At 38.8% G+C, this 25,615-nt stretch overlaps 1 protein-coding gene across 8 annotated transcripts in view; it reads right to left on the bottom strand.

The window, feature by feature from the left end:
• Positions 1 to 25,615, bottom strand: part of LOC124722596 — a 356,119-nt gene that overhangs the window by 125,603 nt on the left and 204,901 nt on the right. For 7 of the 8 annotated variants that reach the window (XM_047247733.1, XM_047247734.1, XM_047247731.1 and 4 more), the window contains 4 exons: positions 13,970 to 14,065; positions 6,947 to 7,018; positions 3,613 to 3,684; positions 311 to 382 (listed from right to left, as the gene is read on the bottom strand). In XM_047247733.1, the coding sequence (XP_047103689.1) occupies positions 311 to 382; positions 3,613 to 3,684; positions 6,947 to 7,018; positions 13,970 to 14,065 (312 nt within the window). The remainder of the gene's footprint in view (positions 1 to 310; positions 383 to 3,612; positions 3,685 to 6,946; positions 7,019 to 13,969; positions 14,066 to 25,615) is intronic. The other variant, XM_047247735.1, reaches the window with a different exon arrangement.

A 25,615-nucleotide genomic window follows, 5' to 3' on the forward strand; every position in this document is an offset into this window, starting at 1 on the left:
AACTTTGTACAATAGCTTCCTATACTCTCCACTGTTTAACACATTCTGCCTGGTTCTTTACCTAAAGATACAGACCTGCACGGATGGAAACATCAACCCATAACAGAGTTCTTTCTGCAAGTGAACCCTCTCCTCATAATCAAGAATAGTTTCTTATACCTGCCACAAACTATGTTCTTAAACCAATGAAACAACATTTCAAGACTGATTCAATGTTACATCTACCATGATTCCAATTATTCAAAGTGAAAATACCACGAGTGATTACAAAATGCTTAATTCAGTGACTGAACTAAACAAATTTACTCACCAACAGAGCCTTCCTTCGACAGTCGTTTTTGGAAATCTCCCTCAAAGTATGACTTTCCATATCTTGGCACATCTGAAATTTTGGTAACAGGATTATTTATGTATCGAATTTCAACATGCCAACAAAGTTTAATTTTCAACTACCGCTCACTTCAGTTACATATATTTCATAAACATGTTGAATGAGAGAGTTGTGTCCACAGTTATTTTTAATTAAACATTGCCACCAACTTTTGAAGAGTAATACCACAATGAAATAGTAACAATGTAACATGAAAAACTTCATTCCAATAATTGGCACACTACCACCAGTTTTCTATACACTTTCTTGCAAGTACCATGAATGAATTACTATTCAGAGAACCCTACTTTAAGTTCAAACTTCATTGCTGTATGATAACCAATCCTCTTATCTCCCTACCTCTATGCCCATCACCGTCTCATTAAACCTTACTGCCCTCATCATAACTTCACTCCCCCCCCCCCCCCCCACAAGCCAATCTATCATAACTAACCCTGAACAAGATTCCCTTATCTACCTCTCGCTCCCAAATCTCCACTCTGAACTGTGCACAATGCACACACGCTCTATATCGAGAACCAGTGTCTCCACCTTGTTGTGACAAGAGATAAACTTCTGTTACACTCTCAGAGCTATAAATCTTACTTCCGGTCTTTCGACAAGGAGGTAATCACTAAGCCATTGGTCTTTCATGTGTCTGTGAGGCTCTTTATAAATTTGGCTTCCACATAACTACATATTTTATAATAATTTCTTCTTTGTGATCAGCTGTCTCCCCACAAAAGTGGCAAAATGAATTGCAATTTAAAATTTTAATGATGTTCATATTGCAATATTAAATACATTACATGTATGCGAGTTCAAACATTGACTGTCAGTAACAACTTATACCTGAAGAAAAAGACACCTAAACTGCACCATTGCCCCAGTGATCTTCACATGATTGCTGCTAACAGCACAAGGCTATTGGATCTAGCAACCAATTTTACATAGTAGATGCAAAGGAAGAATTTCTAAATGTGAGATGTACTAGTCCCTGCCTCAGTCATAAATACTAATACTGCAGTTCTGAAAAGAAAAGTATTCAAATGATGCATTAAACACGTAAGCACTCAAAATGTCAGTATTAATGGGCAACACAAATAGCCATGTAATTTTGTACTAAGTTCTTCGTCATTACAACTCCCTTGGAAGTGGCAAATGTTGTTTTTCAGGCCACAGTTATTCAATTCAAAACTTCCTACTTCAAGAGAATATCATTTTGTTAAATTGCAATGAATCTTTACATACATGGAATTCAAAGATACTTTAACAGTAACTTTACAATTCAATTGGTTCAATTGGCTCTGAGCACTATGGGACTTAACTACTGTGGTCATCAGTCCCCTAGAACTTAGAACTACTTAAACCTAACTAACCTAAGGACATCACACACATCCATGCCCGAGGAAGGATTCGAACCCGCGACCGTAGCAGTCGCGCGGTTCCGGACTGCGCGCCTAGAACCGCTAGACCACCGCGGCCGGCCAGTAACTTTACAGTATAAGAGTATGTTCTGCTGAATGGTATGATAAGCTGTGCTATGTAATTGAATTCTGGCAGCAAATATTTGTTAACTATTGTGAATACATTTTATCAGGTTAAAAATTCTGGTTCCAGCTCAAACCCAAGACACATTACAATGCCAGTAAAGGGCATAAAAGCCATAAACCCCAAGGCCTTTACAAAGCGACACCTAAAAAAGCTCGTCAGATGTCACTGTTTGAAATATTTTCTGATTTATCACTGACCAGATACAAGCAATTGTTTAAACAATGAAGGCTCTTGTACGATACAGAAATAAAAAGGAAAAATCTTCCAAAACCTCTTGTTTGACTATTCCTAAATAAATGACATATTCACGTTTGTCCATGCGACTTCAGGCATAATGTAGACTACTAGTTCTGTATCTTCTTATTACACTAAACTTGATTGCTCCCATTATTAAGGTACTATCTGTCATAGCACATTAGTCCATGCCTGAACTCAGTCACTATGCTGCAACAAGTTTATTGTTCATCAGTCAAATCTGTGGCAGTAGGCAAACAATTTACTACACTCATTATGTTGCACTCTGCTGGAAAAAATAATCTCTGAGGCATTGTACAAAACAAACTTGATAAATGTTGCAAATCTGTCTGCTTACAAAACATTTACAACTAGCATAAAAGATAAAAGTAGGGCCACTTGCCGCCCCCCCCCCTCGACACACACACACACACACACACACACACACACACACACACACACACACACACACAGACGCGCGCACGGGTGGGGGGGGGGGGCAGGAAGGGGAAGAAGGTGTAGAGTAAGTGACTGATGGACTGCACTGCACTGCACTTGACACAGGCAGGCAGGGAGAGAGGGAGGAGAGAATGAATTCAACTTTTCTGCTACATAGAACCCTTCTGCTTGTCCTTGCTATTCATAACCTTTCTGCTTGTCATCCTTCAAGAGGCTACACAGATTTACATCACAACAAATATTTATGAATGATAGTAGTCTCATTTCTTTTTTAAATCATGTCATCACTACTGGAACCCAAGTTACTTTTCGATTTTTCTTAATTTTGTAAATTTATATTCACAATGTACCACTTTACAATACACCATTGTAATCTTACAAGGACCAGAAGCAATCTAAATATAAAAAAGTGACGTAGATAAAGAAATACTGGATAAAATGAAGTGGCATTTTCTCCCCCCCCCCCCCCCCAGGCGTCTTAAAATACTTTACATTCAATGTATTCAAGTTCACACAACTTCCTTCTCTTCCCATTAAAAAATATCAGGTCTTGTGATGGCATAGAAATTCAGAAGCACTGGCAGATAACATAACTATTTAAACTAAATGTTAGTTAATGCTCTTGTAGTATAACTCCCAACATCTTTGGGATCACAAAGACTTAAAATGTTTCTTTATGGAACAGTTTTATACTTATGAGTAAGAATGTCATCACAAACTTTGTGCAATAGCTTCCTATACTCTCCACTGTTTAACAGACCTGCACGGATGGAAACATCAACCCATAACAGAGTTCTTTCTGCAAGTGAACCCTCTCCTCATAATCAAGAATAGTTTCTTATACCTGCCACAAACTATGTTCTTAAACCAATGAAACAACATTTCAAGACTGATTCAATGTTACATCTACCATGATTCCAATTATTCAAAGTGAAAATACCACGAGTGATTACAAAATGCTTAATTCAGTGACTGAACTAAACAAATTTACTCACCAACAGAGCCTTCCTTCGACAGTCGTTTTTGGAAATCTCCCTCAAGGTATGACTTTCCATATCTTGGCACATCTGAAATTTTGGTAACAGGATTATTTATGTATCGAATTTCAACATGCCAACAAAGTTTAATTTTCAACTACCGCTCACTTCAGTTACATATATTTCATAAACATGTTGAATGAGAGAGTTGTGTCCACAGTTATTTTTAATTAAACATTGCCACCAACTTTTGAAGAGTAATACCACAATGAAATAGTAACAATGTAACATGAAAAACTTCATTCCAATAATTGGCACACTACCACCAGTTTTCTATACACTTTCTTGCAAGCACCATGAATGAATTACTATTCAGAGAACCCTACTTTAAGTTCAAACTTCATTGCTGTATAACAACCAATCCTCTTATCCACCTACCTCTATGCCCATCACCGTCTCATTAAACCTTACTTCCCTCATCATAACTTCACTCCCCCCCCCCCCCCCCCCACAAGCCAATCTATCATAACTAACCCTGAACAAGATTCCCTTGTCTACCTCTCGCTCCCAAATCTCCACTCTGAACTGTGCACAATGCACACACACTCTATATCGAGAACCAGTGTCTCCACCTTGTTGTGACAAGAGATAAACTTCTGTTACACTCTCAGAGCTATAAACCTTACTTCCGGTCTTTCGACAAGGAGGTAATCACTAAGCCATTGGTCTTTCATGTGTCTGTGAGGCTCTTTATAAATTTGGCTTCCACATAACTACATATTTTATAATAATTTCTTCTTTGTGATCAGCTGTCTCCCCACAAAAGTGGCAAAATGAATTGCAATTTAAAATTTTAATGATGTTCATATTGCAATATTAAATACATTACATGTATGTGAGTTCAAACATTGACTGTCAGTAACAACTTATACCTGAAGAAAAAGACACCTAAACTGCACCATTGCCCCAGTGATCTTCACATGATTGCTTCTAACAGCACAAGGCTATTGGATCTAGCAACCAATTTTACATAGTAGATGCAAAGGAAGAATTTCTAAATGTGAGATGTACTAGTCCCTGCCTCAGTCATAAATACTAATACTGCAGTTCTGAAAAGAAAAGTATTCAAATGATGCATTAAACACGTAAGCACTCAAAATGTCAGTATTAATGGGCAACACAAATAGCCATGTAATTTTGTACTAAGTTCTTCGTCATTACAACTCCCTTGGAAGTGGCAAATGTTGTTTTTCAGGCCACAGTTATTCAATTCAAAACTTCCTACTTCAAGAGAATATCATTTTGTTAAATTGCAATGAATCTTTACATACATGGAATTCAAAGATACTTTAACAGTAACTTTACAATTCAATTGGTTCAATTGGCTCTGAGAACTATGGGACTTAACTACTGTGGTCATCAGTCCCCTAGAACTTAGAACTACTTAAACCTAACTAACCTAAGGACATCACACACATCCATGCCCGAGGAAGGATTCGAACCCGCGACCGTAGCAGTCGCGCGGTTCCGGACTGCGCGCCTAGAACCGCTAGACCACCGCGGCCGGCCAGTAACTTTACAGTATAAGAGTATGTTCTGCTGAATGGTATGATAAGCTGTGCTATGTAATTGACTTCTGGCAGCAAATATTTGTTAACTATTGTGAATACATTTTATCAGGTTAAAAATTCTGGTTCCAGCTCAAACCCAAGACACATTACAATGCCAGTAAAGGGCATAAAAGCCATAAACCCCAAGGCCTTTACAAAGCGACACCTAAAAAAGCTCGTCAGATGTCACTGTTTGAAATATTTTCTGATTTATCACTGACCAGATACAAGCAATTGTTTAAACAATGAAGGCTCTTGTACGATACAGAAATAAAAAGGAAAAATCTTCCAAAACCTCTTGTTTGACTATTCCTAAATAAATGACATATTCACGTTTGTCCATGCGACTTCAGGCATAATGTAGACTACTAGTTCTGTATCTTCTTATTACACTAAACTTGATTGCTCCCATTATTAAGGTACTATCTGTCATATCACATTAGTCCATGCCTGAACTCAGTCACTATGCTGCAACAAGTTTATTGTTCATCAGTCAAATCTGTGGCAGTAGGCAAACAATTTACTACACTCATTATGTTGCACTCTGCTGGAAAAAATGATCTATGAGGCATTGTTCAAAACAAACTTGATAAATGTTGCAAATCTGTCTGCTTACAAAACATTTACAACTAGCATAAAAGATAAAAGTAGGGCCACTTGCCGCCCCCCCCCCCTCGACACACACACACACACACACACACACACACACACACACACACACACACACAGACGCGCGCACGGGTGGGGGGGGGGGGGCAGGAAGGGGAAGAAGGTGTAGAGTAAGTGACTGATGGACTGCACTGCACTGCACTTGACACAGGCAGGCAGGGAGAGAGGGAGGAGAGAATGAATTCAACTTTTCTGCTACATAGAACCCTTCTGCTTGTCCTTGCTGTTCATAACCTTTCTGCTTGTCATCCTTCAAGAGGCTACACAGATTTACATTACAACAAATATTTATGAAGGAGAGTAGTCTCATTTCTTTTTTATATCATGTCGTCACTACTGGAACCCAAGTTACTTTTCGATTTTTCTTAATTTTGTAAATTTATATTCACAATGTACCACTTTACAATACACCATTGTAATCTTACAAGGACCAGAAGCAATCTAAATATAAAAAAGTGACGTAGATAAAGAAATACTGGATAAAATGAAGTGGCATTTTCTCCCCCCCCCCCCCCCCCAGGCGTCTTAAAATACTTTACATTCAATGTATTCAAGTTCACACAACTTCCTTCTCTTCCCATTAAAAAATATCAGGTCTTGTGATGGCATAGAAATTCAGAAGCACTGGCAGATAACATAACTATTTAAACTAAATGTTAGTTAATGCTCTTGTAGTATAACTCCCAACATCTTTGGGATCACAAAGACTTAAAATGTTTCTTTATGGAACAGTTTTATACTTATGAGTAAGAATGTCATCACAAACTTTGTACAATAGCTTCCTATACTCTCCACTGTTTAACACATTCTGCCTGGTTCTTTACCTAAAGATACAGACCTGCACGGATGGAAACATCAACCCATAACAGAGTTCTTTCTGCAAGTGAACCCTCTCCTCATAATCAAGAATAGTTTCTTATACCTGCCACAAACTATGTTCTTAAACCAATGAAACAACATTTCAAGACTGATTCAATGTTACATCTACCATGATTCCAATTATTCAAAGTGAAAATACCACGAGTGATTACAAAATGCTTAATTCAGTGACTGAACTAAACAAATTTACTCACCAACAGAGCCTTCCTTCGACAGTCGTTTTTGGAAATCTCCCTCAAAGTATGACTTTCCATATCTTGGCACATCTGAAATTTTGGTAACAGGATTATTTATGTATCGAATTTCAACATGCCAACAAAGTTTAATTTTCAACTACCGCTCACTTCAGTTACATATATTTCATAAACATGTTAATGAGAGAGTTGTGTCCACAGTTATTTTTAATTAAACATTGCCACCAACTTTTGAAGAGTAATACCACAATGAAATAGTAACAATGTAACATGAAAAACTTCATTCCAATAATTGGCACACTACCACCAGTTTTCGATACACTTTCTTGCTTGCACCATGAACACATTACTTTAGGTTCAAACTTCATTGCTGCATGATAACCAATCCTCTCATTCACCTACCTCTATGCCCATCACCATCTCATTAAACCTTACTGCCCTCATCATAACTTCACTCCCCACCCCCCAAAACCTAATCCCTTCTGCTACACTTTCTTACTCTATCATAACTAACCCTTAACAAGATTCCCTTATCTACCTCTCACACCCAAACCTTCACTCTGAACTGTGCACAATGCACATACGCTCTAGATCGAGAACCAGAGTCTCCTGCTTGTTGTGACAAGAGTTAAGCTGCTGTTACAAAAATCAAAAAGGCTCTGAGAACTATGGGACTTAACTTCTGAGGTCATCAGTCCCCTAGAACTTAGAACTACTTAAACCTAACTAACCTAAGAACATCACACATATCCATGCCCGAGGCAGGATTCGAACCTGTGACCATAGTGGTCGCGTGGTTCCAGACTGTAGCACCTAGAACCGCTTGGCCACCCCAGCCGGCAAGCTGCTGTAACACTCTCAGAGCTAGAAATCTTGCTTTCTGTTGGTTCGACAAGGAGACAATCACTAAGCCATTGGTCTTCCATGAATCTGTGAAGCTCTTTAAAAATTTGGTCTCCACATAACTACATATTTTATAATAATTTCTTCTTTGTGAAGGAAACACCATTACAGATTCTGACATGACATACAGCTTTCCACTCTGACATGGTGAGATGCCCACTGATGTGGCTTAAGGGAACCGAGTGCCACTTCACATCTCAATGAATCACTGCTTGGTTTATTAATACTACACACAAGTTGAGTTTCAGCTGGTGAAAGGGAAGAGTCACTGCTGAAATAGTGGCTGCTAACACTTGGGACACGTATCTATTCAAATGGGAGTGACATTTAGTTAGGAAAGGCAGGTAGCAAGCCATGTCTCACTTTCACTGATACTGCTCAATGTGGCTGATTAACTTTCATCATGAAATCTTTCTCATTATCTCTACAAATTACAGCTAACAGTGCTTTAGAAACATAAATGCTAAACAAAGAGAAAAACACCATGAACTAAAAACAAAACAAGATAACATGAAGTGAACAACCATATGAAATGAAAACAAGAGAACAAGATGCTAACCTACATATTACTGCTAGCTATGGCCTGTGTGAGAGTCTTAAGGGCTGCTCTCTCACCAGCACTCGTTGTATTGGTAGCAGTGACTATAGTTATTGTTAGCAGTAATTATGCGCACTAACAACCATATATTAAAACACGTTAGTGGAATTCCCATGTGTTTTCTATAACAAACTACAGCTTCTATAAACATAGGATGCTCTACACTCATTGTACTTTTAAAGTAAAAGAAATCTTCAATATATTACATTGTAATCCACTGCATACCATTGGGGTGAACATACAGGACATACGCAGCAAGCGAACCTTGCCTGGGTGCAGCACGATGTAACTTTTGGCCTTTCCTGAAGGTTAGAGAAGATTTTATATCCACCAACTATAACCAAAGCATCACAAACATTTTACCACATACTTCCTTATGCCAGTAACTTTCCTAGACTTAATAGGAAATTCTGTTAGTGATTAACATCTACATTCATCCTGCTTGCTCTTATTGATCCAAGATGAGGCCTCAACACACTTGTCAGTAGTATCTTTTGGAAATATACATAAAATCACAAGCAACAACTCTAATGGGGTGGTCCCAATTACTTCTGTAAGAAACATCCTGGCAGACTGGAATGGTGTGCCGGACAAGGCCTAGTTTTAAGACTCAATCCAATACACAGTTTTAATGTACCAGAATGTCACAATGTTCTAATTAGCGCACACCCCACTGCAGAGTGAAAATTCACTCTCCTTCAATTAGCCTTAAGGGCAAAATCCTGCACACGACACACAATATTTCCATATGGAGCATAGTACAGGTGATGCCCTCACACACTGGCTGTGAAGCAGATGATGACCACAAATATAGCATCACAGTAGGTTCTGATCATCAGCAGGAACAGTCTGTATGGACAGTTCCTGTTGTTATTAACTTATGAGGAACTTAAAGAAGCTTTTGATGCTGACTGGTGTCGTGATGTTGAAAGATTAATTTTTTTGTGTATGTTGTGACTTTACGAGAAGGTGCCATGTGAGATGAGAGGCAGTGATAAGTGTTTGCTGGCGCGACCACTCAGGCAATAGGTCAGCCTAGGCAGCTATGGTGTGGTTAATGCAGGTGAGGTGGCTTGGAGGTGGCTGGGGCATGCAAGGAGGGTGCTGCTGACCATTGGGGATCAGGGGGAAAACTCATAAGTGTGGTAACGAGATAAGCTCATTGTAACTTTAACCTCGATTCTAAACCATAAACATTAAAAAGTTGTAAATGTTTTAATTATAATCATTTATGAAACAAATAAATTAATCAATCATGTAATGTTCACATATAATATGTGTATGAAAGCTGAAGATGTCAATCATCACCAGAACATGTTACTTCTACAATCAAGCATGTGTATAAACAATTTACAAAATTTATATGCGAATTGTGCCATGACTACATATTTCCCACACAAAAACTTAACGTATCAGCATGACTGTCCCTGGACCATTACTTAACATTTCCAATGTATGAGTAAATATAATTCTATGATTTAAGAAGTATTTGTAATTTGGAATTCAGTTCAAACACATTGCAGCACAGGATGTGGTCTGACATTCACGTAATTTATTCATAAATTATATATATAAAAATAAGGGTGATTCAGGGGACTGAACTGATATCATTTTATGCAATCTGCAAAGTCCTGTCTGGCCTTCAAAACTACGGTCGACATTTTCATGTTCTCCCACTCACTGTGCATGACCTATTAGTCTTACAGAAAAAACGAACAGGACCTTTTTGTAGGAAATCTGATGTCCTTAAATTCTGTACTGGGATAATTTTCACTAGACATCATTGTTTTCAAATTAGTGCGGAAAAATGTACAAAAATGACCTTCAAATGCACACCCATGCCCATAGTCAGCCCCCATTGGTCAGGAGTTCTAGTAAGCTGTTCATGGTACTCCCTCCTACCACTGTACAAAAATGTGCAACTGCATGAATTCTTTCCCACATTCCACCTTTTGTGATCTTCGCTGACTGACCATATCACACCATTGGACTAGTCGAGCCCTTACAAATTGTGAAACTGACTTTTGTGTGAATTTTAACACCATAAAATAAACAATTACAGTGTTGTATTTGTCACACCTTCTTACTGCAAAAGTACTGTACTTGTAAGGGTTAAGTCTGGATAAAATTGTCAACGTAATTAGTTTACAGCAGTCTTTTTCTTTCATCACCCTCACGGGCATGTTTAAATTAGTAATGTTAACAAAACAGCCTACAATAATAGCCCAAGCAATAGATACCAAAAAAGGTCAAGCATTGGGAATAGTTCGTGTAATCAGACTTTTTTGTACAGTTGTAGGAGGGAGTGCAACGAACAGTGTATTGGAAATCTTGACTGGTGGGGGGTGAGTGTGGGGAAAGAGCTGCATTTGAAGGTGACTATTGTACATTTTTCTTGAAGAACTTGACAACTGTGGCGTCCTGCAAAAATATATCTCAGTATAAAATTTAATTACGTACGAAAAATGTCATGTTCATTTTTTCTGTTTCATTAATAGTTTGTACGTAGTGAGTGAAAGAATACGAAAATCTCGCACGTGGTTTTTGAAGGCAACATAAAATGACACCAGTATTGGCAGCTGAATTACCCTGTATATAAAACAGGATGTATGTATGTGTGTACTGCATGTACATATGTCCAGCACCTTCTCCTAAACAACCAAATTGATTTTAATCAAATGTGGTACACATACTGCTTGCTGTATGAGAATCAGCACTGTTGGCGTTGCAACCTCCTAGTTCCCACACGAGCAAAGTTATGGGCAAAAAGAAGAGGATTTTTTTTTTTGCCCCTGACATGTAAGCTGCCATGCACAACAGACATGATTGGTGGTAGACTTGGCATGCCTTGCAGGGGCTACATGTGTTGATGAGCATGCGTGGGCAGAGAGAGGGGGAGGGAGACCACACACACACACACACACACACACACACACACACACACACACACACACACACAGAGAGAGAGAGAGAGAGAGAGAGAGAGAGAGAGAGAGAGAGAGATGGGAAGTAGGAGATGGACAGACACAGGGATCATGGATATGCATACTGTGGTGACAATACACCCCAATAGTCAATAGTACATAAAGAAAGTCCTGACAGTTGGGAATGCTTCAGACAGCTTTCAACTGTGAAGTATCATAATCTATTAAATTAATAAGATATCCATCAAGATAGCACCAGCAACACTGAGGCATTTACACAGAAACTTTAGCATAGTACAACATTTACTCTAGGCGGCCTACGCCCCCGAAAACTAACAAAAATACTGTGCACAGTCAGGTTTTGAGTTAAATAAATATTACAGTCAACTGTGTATACTTCATACTACTTTCCTCAAAGTGGATGATGTTCCTGCAGATGTGCTCTTCAATTTCCATAATTCTCTCTGTGAACTGTTTACAATATCTATTCTGCTATCCAAATTACGTGGGAATGACATTTTCTCAATACGGCACTGCAAATCCAATTCACTTTATTTAATTAACAATTACAGATCAGAGTAAATAAACACTCATCGCCTGCTTGCAATACGCACCACATGTGTTGAACACGTGTATGGAAGAAGCCGTAGGGAACTGGCTAGTACATTTATATTCCAATGAGAGGTTGCAAAGTGACTGGAAGAACTCCTCTCTACCTACTAGTGTATTGTCTGTATCTGTAATTATTTTTATAATTGAATGGTGGTCATTTCTGAATGTTTCACATGAATTCAGTGGTTGGGATGTCATGAAATATTTATAACCATTAGCATAAGCACATGCGAGATCTTTTATCAGTGATCACATGGCATGATAGGTTGGAGAAGTATACGGCAGCTTGTGTACCATATAGCTTCAGGTAGCTTTCAGTGGACTTAGAAAATTTCCTGAGGTCATGGGATGAATCCTCTGAAATTTCATAGGACTTATAATAATTTTGTGACAGCGAGTTCTGAACTTTACATTCTAAGAGACAAAGAAATGTTTATGTGGTTTACAGTGATTGTTTTCATGTGACCAGACAAATCCAACGTTAAAAATTTGAGGCAGCTATGACCTATAATATTTCACTGTATTTATTATTTATAATAGTGTGATGAACCTGTTGTGTGTTCTGCCACAATGGTGAGTAAGATTAATGAACTTAAGTTTTTGTAGTGACTGTTGGTGTGATTTTGCAGTGTTGAAGCTTTATCTGTGCATACCACTGTGTTTAAATGCTCTGCTCACACTGCATGACTAATTTTTCACTGCTTAGTCTATTATTGTTCAACTGATTTATCACATTTTATAAATCTATGTAAGGCCACACTTGTGTGAATAAACATTTAATAAATATTCTTGGAAGTGAACTCTAAAACTATTTGATTTAGGGTACCTTATTATTCTGTGGGATTTTAAACGATCATTCCATGCATTTTGTTTTTTCCTATTTACAATTTAATTTGATTTCACTAACATGTTCTTTCGACTGTTTAATGGTTTGCTGAGTTGGCTTGAAAGACACAGTGCATGACTGCCCCCTGTTGACTTTCAGCAAGCCAATCTGATAAAATTTTAGGTCATGCATCTGCCCCCACAAGTACAGTCGTAATTGGGTCTGCTGGTCCGATAACACAGACAGCATTATAAAGTATACTATTTGTTATCTATGCAAAACATACATAAATAGAATTGTCTTATGGTGGTATAATGGGGTTGCTATTTGTGGAAAGTCAACTTTTCAGCAACAGGTACCGTGTTTAGTTAGATGCTAGTGTCACTTCATTGCCTCCACACCACTTCTGTATTTGACCATGGCCTGTACTTTTCCTCTTCTCTACAGCTGCCTTGCAGTCAGCTGAAATTACTACCAGTAAATTACCTGATCTTGCCACCACATCTTCGGTGATTTCATCTCAATTAGTAATTGTGTAGGATTTGATGCAAAATGACCCAAAAAGGGGCACAGGTCAGCTCAAGTGGCCATACCTTGGTAATGTGTTTGATTAAATTACAGCTGCCCATTTTCTATTCTATTTATCTCCCCCGATAGTAATCTTGGAGGCAGATGTATAAGGAGTCGGACATCTGGTAGCAATATCAAGGCTGTAAACATGGTCACCAAAGGTTTTCGAATGCTCGACAGTGTGTACTTACTGAATCTTTCTCGGTCTTAAAACAATCATTGAATACTTCCATGAGATACCTGTGGTTTCACTGCGTGCTAAACACTGATGTGACTAATGTCAAGAAGATTTTATCTTGTAAGTGCATCACTTCTGAACACAAAGCATAGCACCATAATTCCTGAATGAATCATCACATAAAATGTGGTACAAAAATTAAGTGACCACCTGTTTCAGTGGGAAGGTAGGAATTTGCTTGTATTGACAAACTTATTATATAACTAATGCAATGCACCACTACAACTGTTAAATTTTGGTGATAAAAATTACAATATGCCTATTAAGTTTATAAGTTTTAAAAGCAATAAGCCTTGTCAATTTGCACTCAAACAGCTAGAGGTCAACAACTAACTTTAGGTATACAACTTACCATGCATTAAATTTTCTCTCTTTATGCGTTGACTATCTCCATGCATTAATAGACTATCTGATCTTCTAGTTGGACCTGCATGTAGATCTACTGATCCTATGAATTTGTAAGAAAATAGGTAGTGGATTATTGACACCATATAGGAAAGATTAAAGAAGGATGAAACTAAAACAAAATTATTACAAGAGATCAAATTAAAAGCAGTGGCAGAGCAAAAACGAAAAAACACACCTACCCAAATTTTAATATTTAGTGCTACTGGGCTTACATGTGAAAGTAATCCAGTACATTCAAACAGAGACTAGGTGGTAATCGAAGTTAACTATAAGGTCTGAGCAGTTTGGAAAATAGCATAACTCACAAGGGAGGCACACACAACGTGGGTCAACAGTTTTTGCCGCCTTTTACACAGATGTAGTCCATACTTAGGAATAATAAATGCAGGTCTAATATGATACACTTATAAACTGTTTTCCAGTAATCAAGGCTCAAAGTCTCATGAGCTTGTTGAATAACATATGAGAGTGCCAATCGATGGGCAGAGGTTTCAGTGCAATAGCTGCACGCCATTAAAACCATGTTACGTGCTCTTCTCCTCCGCACTTGTATTGTCACAATGAATCACGTTTCATAACAAAGTAACAACAATAACGGTGATAATCACTGCAGAACACTCCTGGCGAGATATGATGGAGATACAGTAGGGATTTGTGATGAATGTTAGTTTATAAATACATTTATACGCTTACTAATATTGTGTATCTTAGAAACAGTATGTAGCAGTTGTGAGGATAATCATTATAATTAACATAGCATACATCCACTAATTTAATCCTCAGCAACGGGTTTTGGGAGTCAAGATCCCATCATCTTGCTACCTGTGTTAAACCCACATTAACACGCACTTAAAAATCACATAAGTCATAAAATAGAAATAAACAAAAGTACTCGGACATAAAGTCCTCACCTTACTCAAAAAACAGCAAAAGTTACATGTTTATGTAGAGTTAACACAGACAGCCAGGATTATGTTCCTAACATTAGTGGTTGTAGACTAAATTAATTACAACAATTTATATGCTTACCACAATTAAAGTCATACCAGGTTTAACATTATTTGAAAGCCATACATTGTACAGAGTGTCCCAGGAGAAATGGTCAATACTCATAGATATGACACAAATGATTATCCAAAGCAAAAAAGTCTAGTACACATGGGTTCTAAAATGTACACATTAAGAGATACGAGCACTTCATCACCTTCGATACTGTGAAACAAATCTCTTCTACTGCAAGCTCTTTGCTTTCCATAATTTTGATAGGTGGTAGACTGGATCACACATTTGTAAACACAGGCTCAAATTGGGCTCTAAGAAGCATATCTTAAGAACTATGAGCACTTGTAGAAGAGATGTTTTGTACAGTAGCAAATATTAACGAGTACTAAACAAGTGCTCTTAGCTCTTAAGGTGTGCATTTAGAGCCCCTGTTTACTATAGGTTTTTGCTTTGAATAATCGTTTCTGTCATACACCTGACCATCGACCATTCCTCCTGGGGCAAGCCTGTATATATGACATGTGCATGCAGTTAAAATAAATACATGTTCATCTCATCACGATTTACACATCGACACAAATGCACCACCATGATCATCAGCGGTATAATTGTTCCTTTCCAAAGGAACATGATTCTTTGCACTGATATAAATAGTTGGTCAAAGATTAGGAAAATAAAAAGAAAGAAAGAAAATGAAGTGCTTAAGAAACAGTAAATGCAGATTTTCCAGTCTGGCTCCTTAGCAAAAAGGGCTAACAGCACTTCTCAAGAGCCAGTGCTCTCTTACAATATTCAACAGGCTCATATAACTTTTAACCTCAGTTTCTCAAATAAGCCTGAGAAGCATGTTGTACTACAGCCTAGTATGAAAGATTAGAAAAATCTGTGACCTATCCAGTGTATTATTTTCTTGAAGGAAATGGCCTAAGGTAACAGAATGGCAAGAAATAAGAAACAATGAAACAGAGTCCACCATACAGACCACAAAAATGGAAAAGAAAGCTGTAACAGAATATAAGTTAAAAAGAAAAGAAAAATAAACTGAAATAGTGAGCAAGGGAAGAGAAGGTGAAAAGTTTGGAAACACCAAGTCGATGAGTAGGTGGGACAGAAAGAGTATCATAGCTGGCAAACCAACGACACACACAGAGGAAAGGAAGAATGGACAACTAAAGGAAGGGGAGAATTGGTGATTGCGACATCATGGAAGGAAAATCAATGGGAAAGGTCAGTCAATAACATGCCGATGCATGGCAGTTTCATTGGTCTGAGAGAGACAGGGTGAGCTGGGGCAGTAGAGTGGAGTGGATCTCAGAGTGATGAGGGAAAGAAGGACTGCAACACACTTCTGGAAGTCATTTAGGGAAAGTGAGCTGGGCACAAGCCAACAAGAAATGGGGTGGGGGGGGGGGGGGGGGGTTTGTGTAAACTGTAGTGCACATCCACAAGGGATGGGAGTATAGTGATCTGCACTGTGACAGATGGGAGTAAAGTGACATGCACTGCAAGGGATGGGAGTAAAGTGACCCACAGCGCAAGTCCAGAGGGAGCGAGCAACAGGGCCAGGTCAGTGAGGGGACAGGGAGTGGGGGAGTGGAGAGGGGGAGTGAAGAGGGCAGAAGGATGGATGGTTGCCGCCAACAGGAAAGATGCGAGCACAGTAATGGCTGCAACTGATTGGTGGATGGGGTGGGGGGGGGGGAGGGGGGGAGCAGGGGGAGAGGTTGTGGCAACTGCAGAGGGAGGGGTGTAGCAGAGGGAAGGAGCGGTGGCCAACGAGGGGGCAGATGGAGGGTGGCGGCAAACAGCAGAGGCAATGCAGGGGCAGAGGGGTCAGAGACAAGTGAGGGGGAAATGGCAGAGGGACAGGATAGGATTTGAGGGGGGGGGGGGGGGCAGCAACAGAGTGAACGTGGGCAGCAGGACAGTTCGTGAGCAACAGCATAGGAATGAGGGCTGTGAGAAACAAAGGAAAAATTGAGCTGTGACACCCAGGCCTGCATGTGACAGGCACAAAAGTGCACTGCGGCGCAGGGGCAATACCAAACAGGGGGCTGTGGCACAGAAATGGGAGCATCGGACAAATAGGGGGCTGCGGCACGAGCCTGCAAGTGACGGGCAAATAGGGAGCTGCGGGAGACGTCTGGGGGTGACAGGCAAATAGGGGGCTGCGGCACAGGTCTGCAAGCAACATGCAAAACGGGACTGCTGCACAAATCATGCATCAGAGCAATAGTATTTGTTCTTATACCACTACTGATGTCTGTATCAATTTTCCTATTTGCTTTTCTGATCTACTTTCATTAGTAGTGTTCACACAATGAATATACCAAAATGGTCACATTCTTATTCCAATAGTACTTTACAGTCACAGCGTATTTTAGCAATAGTGATGGTAATACTGTAAACAGTTTATACAAAAACATTTTATTCTTAGACATATTCATGATTTAATATACTAAACATGCAGAAAAGGTGAACATCAAAATTCAATGATGCAAAAAAATTTTTTCAGACAAACAGCTTATTTGAAATCCCTCTATCTCCTCTTTCAAGCTGACATCTAATTTCTGAGAACTTAACATTTCAAAAGTTATTCATATTCAAAATTTGTGTGTTACACAATGTTCCAGTCTCAAGACTTAATTCTTTTCAAAATTCTGTGCCATAATTCTGTAGAATTAATTTTTTTGTTTCTGAAAATGTATTCTTTCTTAGCAAACTTTGGGTATCCCTGTGCATATTAAAAAATTCACTCTCAGGAAGCAGTACACGTTATTTTGTTATTTTCCAATTATGTAGAAATTAGTTTAACAAACTTTCTTCACTGCCTATAGTATATTTATACCTTTTGATTTACTCATATTTTATGTTAATATCAATAGATGTTGCACATGTAGCCTCAGTCATTCAGGGCCCAGAAATGAACAGTTTCTGTTTAATTAATTAATTTTCAGCCATTGGCAGGCTAGCATTAAACCATTTCAGATGCAATGAGCACATAATTTAACAACAGTTCATCATAATCAGTAACAAGTGGATCAAAGCAGAAATTATAGGAGACTTACAAGACAGACAGCAAAGCTCTATAAATAATAGTGCAAGAGTAGACAGTGGAATTGGCAGACTGTGGGAAGTGTCTGAGAGCGAGACATGGCAGCAAGTAGCAACACGGCAGCGGGATGGTGGGATGGAGGTGGGAGTGACGGGAGAAGAACAACCAGGCATCTGTAGGTTGTATGGCACGGGGACAGGTGGGCCGTGTGACATGTCCTCAGTGGGAAGTGTGGCACTGGAATGGGCAGGACATGCAGCGAGTGGTACAGGGCCAGCAAGCTGGGTGACAAGTTGCTGTGTAGGAGAGCTGGTAGGTAGTTAAAGTGAGGAGTGGAGTAGAGGTCAGGGAGTGAGGGTTGAAGAATCAGTGAACCTGTTTATTATAGTTCCTCTCCATAGAAAATAAATGAAATAACTTAGCACACACATCAAACTGAGCCCTCTACAAGAACACACAAGAACACACTCCATTCCCAGCACTGAAAAGCAGACAAGTATTGTTATCAAAAAAGACATCAAACAATATACATCACTTGCAGCTTAAAAGACCGACACTTTTGCAGAAACTTCACATTAATAATTAAACGTTTCAAAACATTAAATATTCTGCGCCATAATTGAATTTGTACACACACGCACTGCACAGAAAGTAAGTTCAACGTCTAGTCACATTAGTGAAGTTTCCATGGAAGAATTTATGCAGAATCACATTTAAGAGATGGCTCAGAGCATCACATTTTGACAGGTTCATTTGGTGGGAAATGTAAAGAGCACATAGTCTTTCATACGAACATGTACCGCTACAGGAACTGCTTGTAGCAGACTGGTTAGAGTCATTAATGTGACAACCACGTATGTTTGGTGTCAATGTGCAATTACCACTCACAGATGAAAGGTGACAGCACTAGCAGTGGAGGATATACAAAGTGTTTTGAGAGATGAAGAAAACATTGCAGTCATTATCATAATGCAGAAACAGAACGATTTATCTGACATCCAAAATGGCAAGATCATTGGCTTCCAGGCCAAGGGTGGAAGACTTTCCACAATGGCTAAGCTTTGTGAACTGTTTGCATGTCGACATGGTAAACATATATCATGCAAAGCAAAATGGCATGATCCAAAACTAGCGCCCAGGCAACTGTGATGCACCATGGGCCATAAGTGACAGTCGTGAACGACTGATGCAGAGAGGCGTATGGATGAATAAGACATGCAACTGTTGAGCAACTGGAAACTCAGATGAACCAAGGCGCTACCAACAGTGTCTGCTCAACAACTGTCCAGCGAACATTGCTGCATATGAGCTTAAACAACAGGTGCTTGGTTCAAGCACCCATGCTGACTTGTTCATCAGCAACGAAGGCCGGAATTTGCATACCAATACTGCAACTGGGCATCCATTGAGTGGCGACAGATTGCCTTCTCAGATGAATCACATTTTGTGGTCTATCGGACATATGGCCATTGGCATGTACGATGTGAGATGTCTGAAAGCAGACACTCTGCAATCACGAGGGAGTGTTATGGTCTGGGGAACGTTTTTGTGGCATTCCCTGGGTGATATCATAATTCTGAAAGGCACAATGGACCAAAGCAAGTATGAATTCATCCTTGGGGACCATGTTCACCCTAGATGGAGTCTGTTTTTTCTCTGCATGATTGCATCTACCAGCAGGACATTGCAATGTGTCACACAGCTTGCAGTGTAAGTGCATGGTTCAAAGAACACCACAATGAGTGTACCGCACTCCGCTGACCACCGAACTCTCCATATTTAGACACAATTGTGAATGTATGGGACCACCTCAATTGGACTGTTCACATCACGGGTCCTCAATCACGAAACTTAGCACAGCTGGCCATGGCACTGGAGCTGGTATGGTTTGCACAGCCTGTCGGTACCTTCTGGAACCTCATTGGCTCTCCTCCTGCACATCTCACACCAGTCTGTACGGGAAAAGGTGGTTATTCAGGCTTTTGACAAGTGGTGATGTTAATGTGGCTGGACAGTGTGCTAACAAGGTGACTGTAACAAAAGCTGAAAATTTTCTACAAACAATCCTTTTGGACGAACATCCACAACTGAGTATTATACTAGAGGTTGCAAATACAGCTTCATTTGTAAATTTCTTTTATTATCATGAACGGTTTCGGGCTCTCATAAGCCCATCCTCAGGTGTGGCAACTGTGCTGTGGCCCCCGAGTGCCACGGTGGACGTGTACTAGAAGCAGTGTGCTACCTGTGCACTCATAGGTAGCACAACGCACATAGTAAACGTCCACCGTGGCGCTCGAGGGGCCACAGCACAGTTGCAACACCTTAGGATGTACTTATGAGAGTCTGAAACCGGCCGTGATAATAAAAGAAATTTATAACTGAAGCAGTATTTTCAACGTCTTATAGATTTTCTAGTTTTATCACTTTTCAGAGAATGTGCAGCTGACCAAGCTAATGAAGACTCCTGGACAGCGCAGAAGTGAAAAAAGAAAATTGTTCCCAGATGCCCCTGTTTGAGTATCCTTTTTTGCGTTTGTATGTTTGGCATCTGTAGCAATGGAATTTTAGGATCTTCGAACAAGGACACGGATGAGTTTATTCTACTATTAGATTAGTTGCTCTGTGTGTTCGCATTACTAAACCAGATGCTCCAATTGTTAAGGTACTATTTCTCACACATTACCACATCTCTTTTTCCAACCTCAAATGGTGTCATGGTGTCATTACACACGAATTTTACCTACATCAGGTATGGGCAAATTGCAGCCTGTGGGCCGCATGCAGCCCGCTAATGGTTTAGTTCTGCCTGCCAAGAAACTCAGAATTTTAATGTAGCAATTCGTACTTTTTCTGAAACGCAATGTTAACTAATGCATGCAAACATTTTAAAAGGTGTGGCCTTATGCCTAGCTCTGCTTACAGAAAGTGGACTCTGATCCAAAATTACTGCCACCCCTGACCTACATTGATCAACTATGTGGCAGTAGACAATCAGTTTCCTCCACTCAGTACCTCCCACTCTACTGGAGAAAACAATACCAAATTTTATGGACTATAGGACGTACTTTTTTCTTCGAGAAATTGCCTCCAAAATTCAGGTGTGTCTTATACTCGAAATTAATATAAAAATGTCCAATGTTTTATTTAAAATTCCCAACAATCTTAAAAATGGTCATATATTCAATGCCACAGGAGACCTCTCTCATCAAAGTGATGAACATGAGTTGCAGGACTTCACAAGCTGGCAAACAGTGTCTTCCTCCCGCCCCACCACTGCAAACCCAGAACACTGTCCAGTTTATCATATGTCATTGCAGTCTACGGTGTCAGTGAACTTTAATTAAAAGTGATTTATGTCATCTGTAACAGTACAATATTTTTGTTAGTAGCTAGTTTCGTAATGGAAAAAAAAATAAAAGGTATTCATATGATGCAGGCTGCAAATTGAAAGTAATAGCATATGCTGAAGAATATAGAAACAGAGCAGCTGAGGGGCATTTTGAGCCGCCACCATCAGAAAAAACCATTTGGGATTGGTGAGCTAATAAAGAAGAACTGAAAAAAAAAAAATGAGGAAGACTAAATGTGCAAGTAGAGGACTGAATACAAAATGGCCAAAACTAGAATATGATGTGCTGAAATGGATTCAAGGTCACCATCAAAATGGCACTGGAATTAAGACTAAAATGATTCAAATACACGCTCATAAGCTAGCGCTACAGTGGAACTTAACCCACTTTAAGATTGGAGTTGGTTGGTGCTACAGGTTTATGAAGCATTACGGACTTAGAATGTGAACCAAACCAAAATATCTCAGAAAATGCCACAAGAGTATTAAAAGAAAATATTATCCTTCCATCACTTTATTATTCAACACTGAAAGAAAACCAGTGTGGAACTAAGCCAAATAGCAAACACGGATGATATGGCTCTGACATTTGATGTGCTGAATAACAGAACTGTTACCATGAAAGGTGCTAAAAAAAAAAAAAAAAAAAGTGGACATTAAAAAATGCACTACACTGTTGTCCTTTCATTTTGTGCTGACGGTACTAAACTTATTCCAGTGGTAGTTTTCAAATGCAAAACAATGCCAGAACATTGTGAAATAACACTTGGAGTAGTTGTTCACGTACATGACAAGGGTTAGATGAATGGGGCTGGTATGAAATTCTGTATTAACAGAGGGCAGGAGAGAAGGTAAGATACTTTATTGAAGAAGAGTTCTCTTCTTGTGCTAGATCAGTTTAGTAGTCATTTTAAAAATTCCGTGAAAGAGAAACTGAGACAGGGAAGCACAGAGCTTGCTGTTATTCTGAGAAGACTTACTTCACAATAGCAACCTCTTAATGCCTCAATAAATAAACCGTTTAAAGTGTATGTAAGAGAGGAATGGAACAAACGGATGCCGGACAAAACCCGACATGAATTCACACCAAAGGGAGCTTTAAAACGCCCACCACTGTCGTGGTCTAGAGTGATAGAAGACATTATTGTTAAATCTTTCAATAAGTGCGGCATAAGTAACGCTCTTGATGGCAGTGAAGACCATCTCATATACGAGGAGGGCAACAAGGATCACAAAGAGGAAGAAAATGAATAAGAAAGTTCAGATGAAGATTTACAGCAATTTTAAAATACAGTTCAGTTTTATGAAATAACTTATTTTTAGTTGGGCTTCACGGTCTAGTAATAAAACGATAAAAATCTTATTTTTTAAAAAAAAAATTGCTTAAAAATTGAAGTGTGTCTTACAGTCCACAAAATACAGTATTATTTAGGCTTTCTCTACTTGTTTATTCAGCCACTTACATTACATTGAACAGATAATTAATTTAGGTACAAAACGAGAAAAAATTATTTGTAAGAACTATCACCTGCAGTACTGATAACTGGCATAAATGAAAACACTAGGGTGACTCTTATTCTTCATGTTTGATTCTGTCCTTATCCTAACCCTTCTGGTTTTGTTTTGTTGTACGAAAAAAATGAGTTGTGTGCAATTTGGGATCTGTAGCAAAATGGAAGGCCGGGTTCCAAGGCTCTACATTTGCAAGTTGGGAGGCAAGCAGGTGTGGATGGGAATAACTGCAAAAAAATTTCATTTACTTTGTGTCACATAAAATATTACGCTGATGTAGCTGATTAACCAATTACTGTCAACTTGATTATTAAATTCAGTTTATTAACTTAAACAATTCACAATATAAAACATACAATGATTGAGTGGTAAGTATTATGAGAAAATTGAATTTTCTTTTACAAATTTTTATTCTTGGATAATGTCTCATTTTTATGTCCTGGAATCTAATTGAAATACTGGGGTAGAAATCTGAAGTACGTACTGCTCCTAATTCTCATTTTTTGTATATAATTTACTGCAGTCCTCCATGAGCTTGGCGCATGGGTATAGAGGATCGATGAAAATTTTATTTTCATCCTAGTGAGGAAAATCAGTGTCAAGGAATTCGTCACTTGAGACAAATCTGGGAAAAAATTTCCGTCACACTACGACATACCTACTTAAAGAATAATACTGGCACTCGTGAAAAGAGAGTGTGGTCATTGTGGTACAGCTAGTTTAGAATCTATGGTTACTACATCTACTCAGCAAGCCACCATACAGTGTGTGGTGGACAGTACCCTGTACCGCTTACTAGTCACTAAGAACAGTCTTGTTTTATTATAAATAAATTGTCTGATCCCACTATTGATGATTTCTGGGTTTTGACTGATTACTACTTGAACCCTTTTAATATTTTCGTCTGAGGTTTGCACCTCATGATTCAATGCATTCACCATTTTCAATTTTGAATCAGAAGACAAATTTGGAAAAAGGATTGTAAAGGCAAAAGGTTCAGAAGGCAGGTACCATAAATGAAATACACATTGTGCTTTGGCTGCAGAAGGGGCAAGAAAACCAAGCTTCGAGATACACAAGGAAAGAAAACATACATGTACCACGAAATTTTAATGTCTTTTTGTGGCACTAATTCAAATTTATCATGCAAAATAAACATTATGAAGTAATAAATGGCTTTTATCATCTACCTTGCATGAGGGTAGTCCCTGGAGAATGGGTACTTACTCTACAATATGATGCTCAGCAAAGAAAGCTTGCAGATAACTCTTAAAAAATCACCATAATCCACTGCGTGTTGTTGTTCTCTGAAAGTATATCTAATAGAAATGAGCAATCGAGACATATCAACCTAAGAAAATGCAGGCAGGTCAAGAAGTTGTTCAGTACCACAATCTGAAATAATCACAAAATGTTTTTCTACTATATCATTACTTGTTAATGTTTCTGATAGTAACTGATCCTCCCAATGGATTGTAGTGGCCGGCAATTTTTTTTTACACTTAAGTTGGTTCTCGATTTCTGTAGCCTTTATCATATGGAATTTCTCTATGGACTTGGGAGTTTAAATGGGGTACGACAGGGTAACAGACAAAAATATTGCTCAAGTTCATGATTTTTTCCTCCATACTGGAATGTAGTAGACAAATAAGATTTGCTGCAATGAATAAAGCAACACTGAAGTTTTTATTGGTATTTTCCCGAAGCAGTTCTGAAAGAGGTAGATCAGTGGTTGTTACTGTAACCCCGCTTGTGGTTACATATCATCCTGATCCTTACAGATGTGATTTTAGACCAACATAGGGATTTGGTGAAATTGTACACATTTGGAAAAAAGGCCATTTTTCAGACCCTCTTTTTTTGGCCAAAAAAAATATTAAATATCAACATAAAAAAATTCATCCATGATGAACTGAAGATAATTCAATTTTATTCAAGGGAAACCAAAAATCATTAAAATTGGATGAAAATTGTAGCATGGGTGACAACAACTATACCGTAAAACATAGTTTTGAGAAAAACACATTTTAAGTTAGATAAGTATTTATTGTATATAAAAAAAGGAAAAAGCTTGAAACTTACAGGATATCATCGATGCCTGGTCCATAATAACTATTGCCCCAGTTAGTGGATGGCCACTTTTTGCTAATTGACCTTTCCGCCGCTGAGTGTATCACCGTTGGCATCTCTATCTTCACAGAATAAGCACATTTAATCGCTGGTTTGGACTTGAAGGGCATCTACCATGTGCATTAATGCAGTATGGCCTACACTGAATAGGTATATGGCCAAATTTGAAGCAATGTTGACAATTTCGCTTTGACTGGATGCTATTTTTGGAGCCTATCTCCAAATGAGACTATTGAAAATTTCTTTCAAAATTTGAATGAAACTGCCCAAACAACATTCCAGCAAATCAGGTTTACTCAAATTGGTATCAATAGGAAGTGTCAGTGTGGAACCAGTTTTATAACCCCAAGGCGTGCCGTGCACGCTCAGCTTCCAATGCTCACAGAATCATTACTTTTTGGAGTTCACGCACAATATTTTGGGGAATAACTCTTCAATGTATACCCATTTGAATTTCATAGTAAAAAGAATTTTCAGATTTTTCGACTGTCACCCTGTTGTTCACCTGTAACTTGTTGACTGTAAAACACAGATATTTT

This window comes from Schistocerca piceifrons, chromosome X (assembly GCF_021461385.2).
Source record: "Schistocerca piceifrons isolate TAMUIC-IGC-003096 chromosome X, iqSchPice1.1, whole genome shotgun sequence".
Lineage (NCBI taxonomy): Eukaryota > Metazoa > Arthropoda > Insecta > Orthoptera > Acrididae > Schistocerca > Schistocerca piceifrons.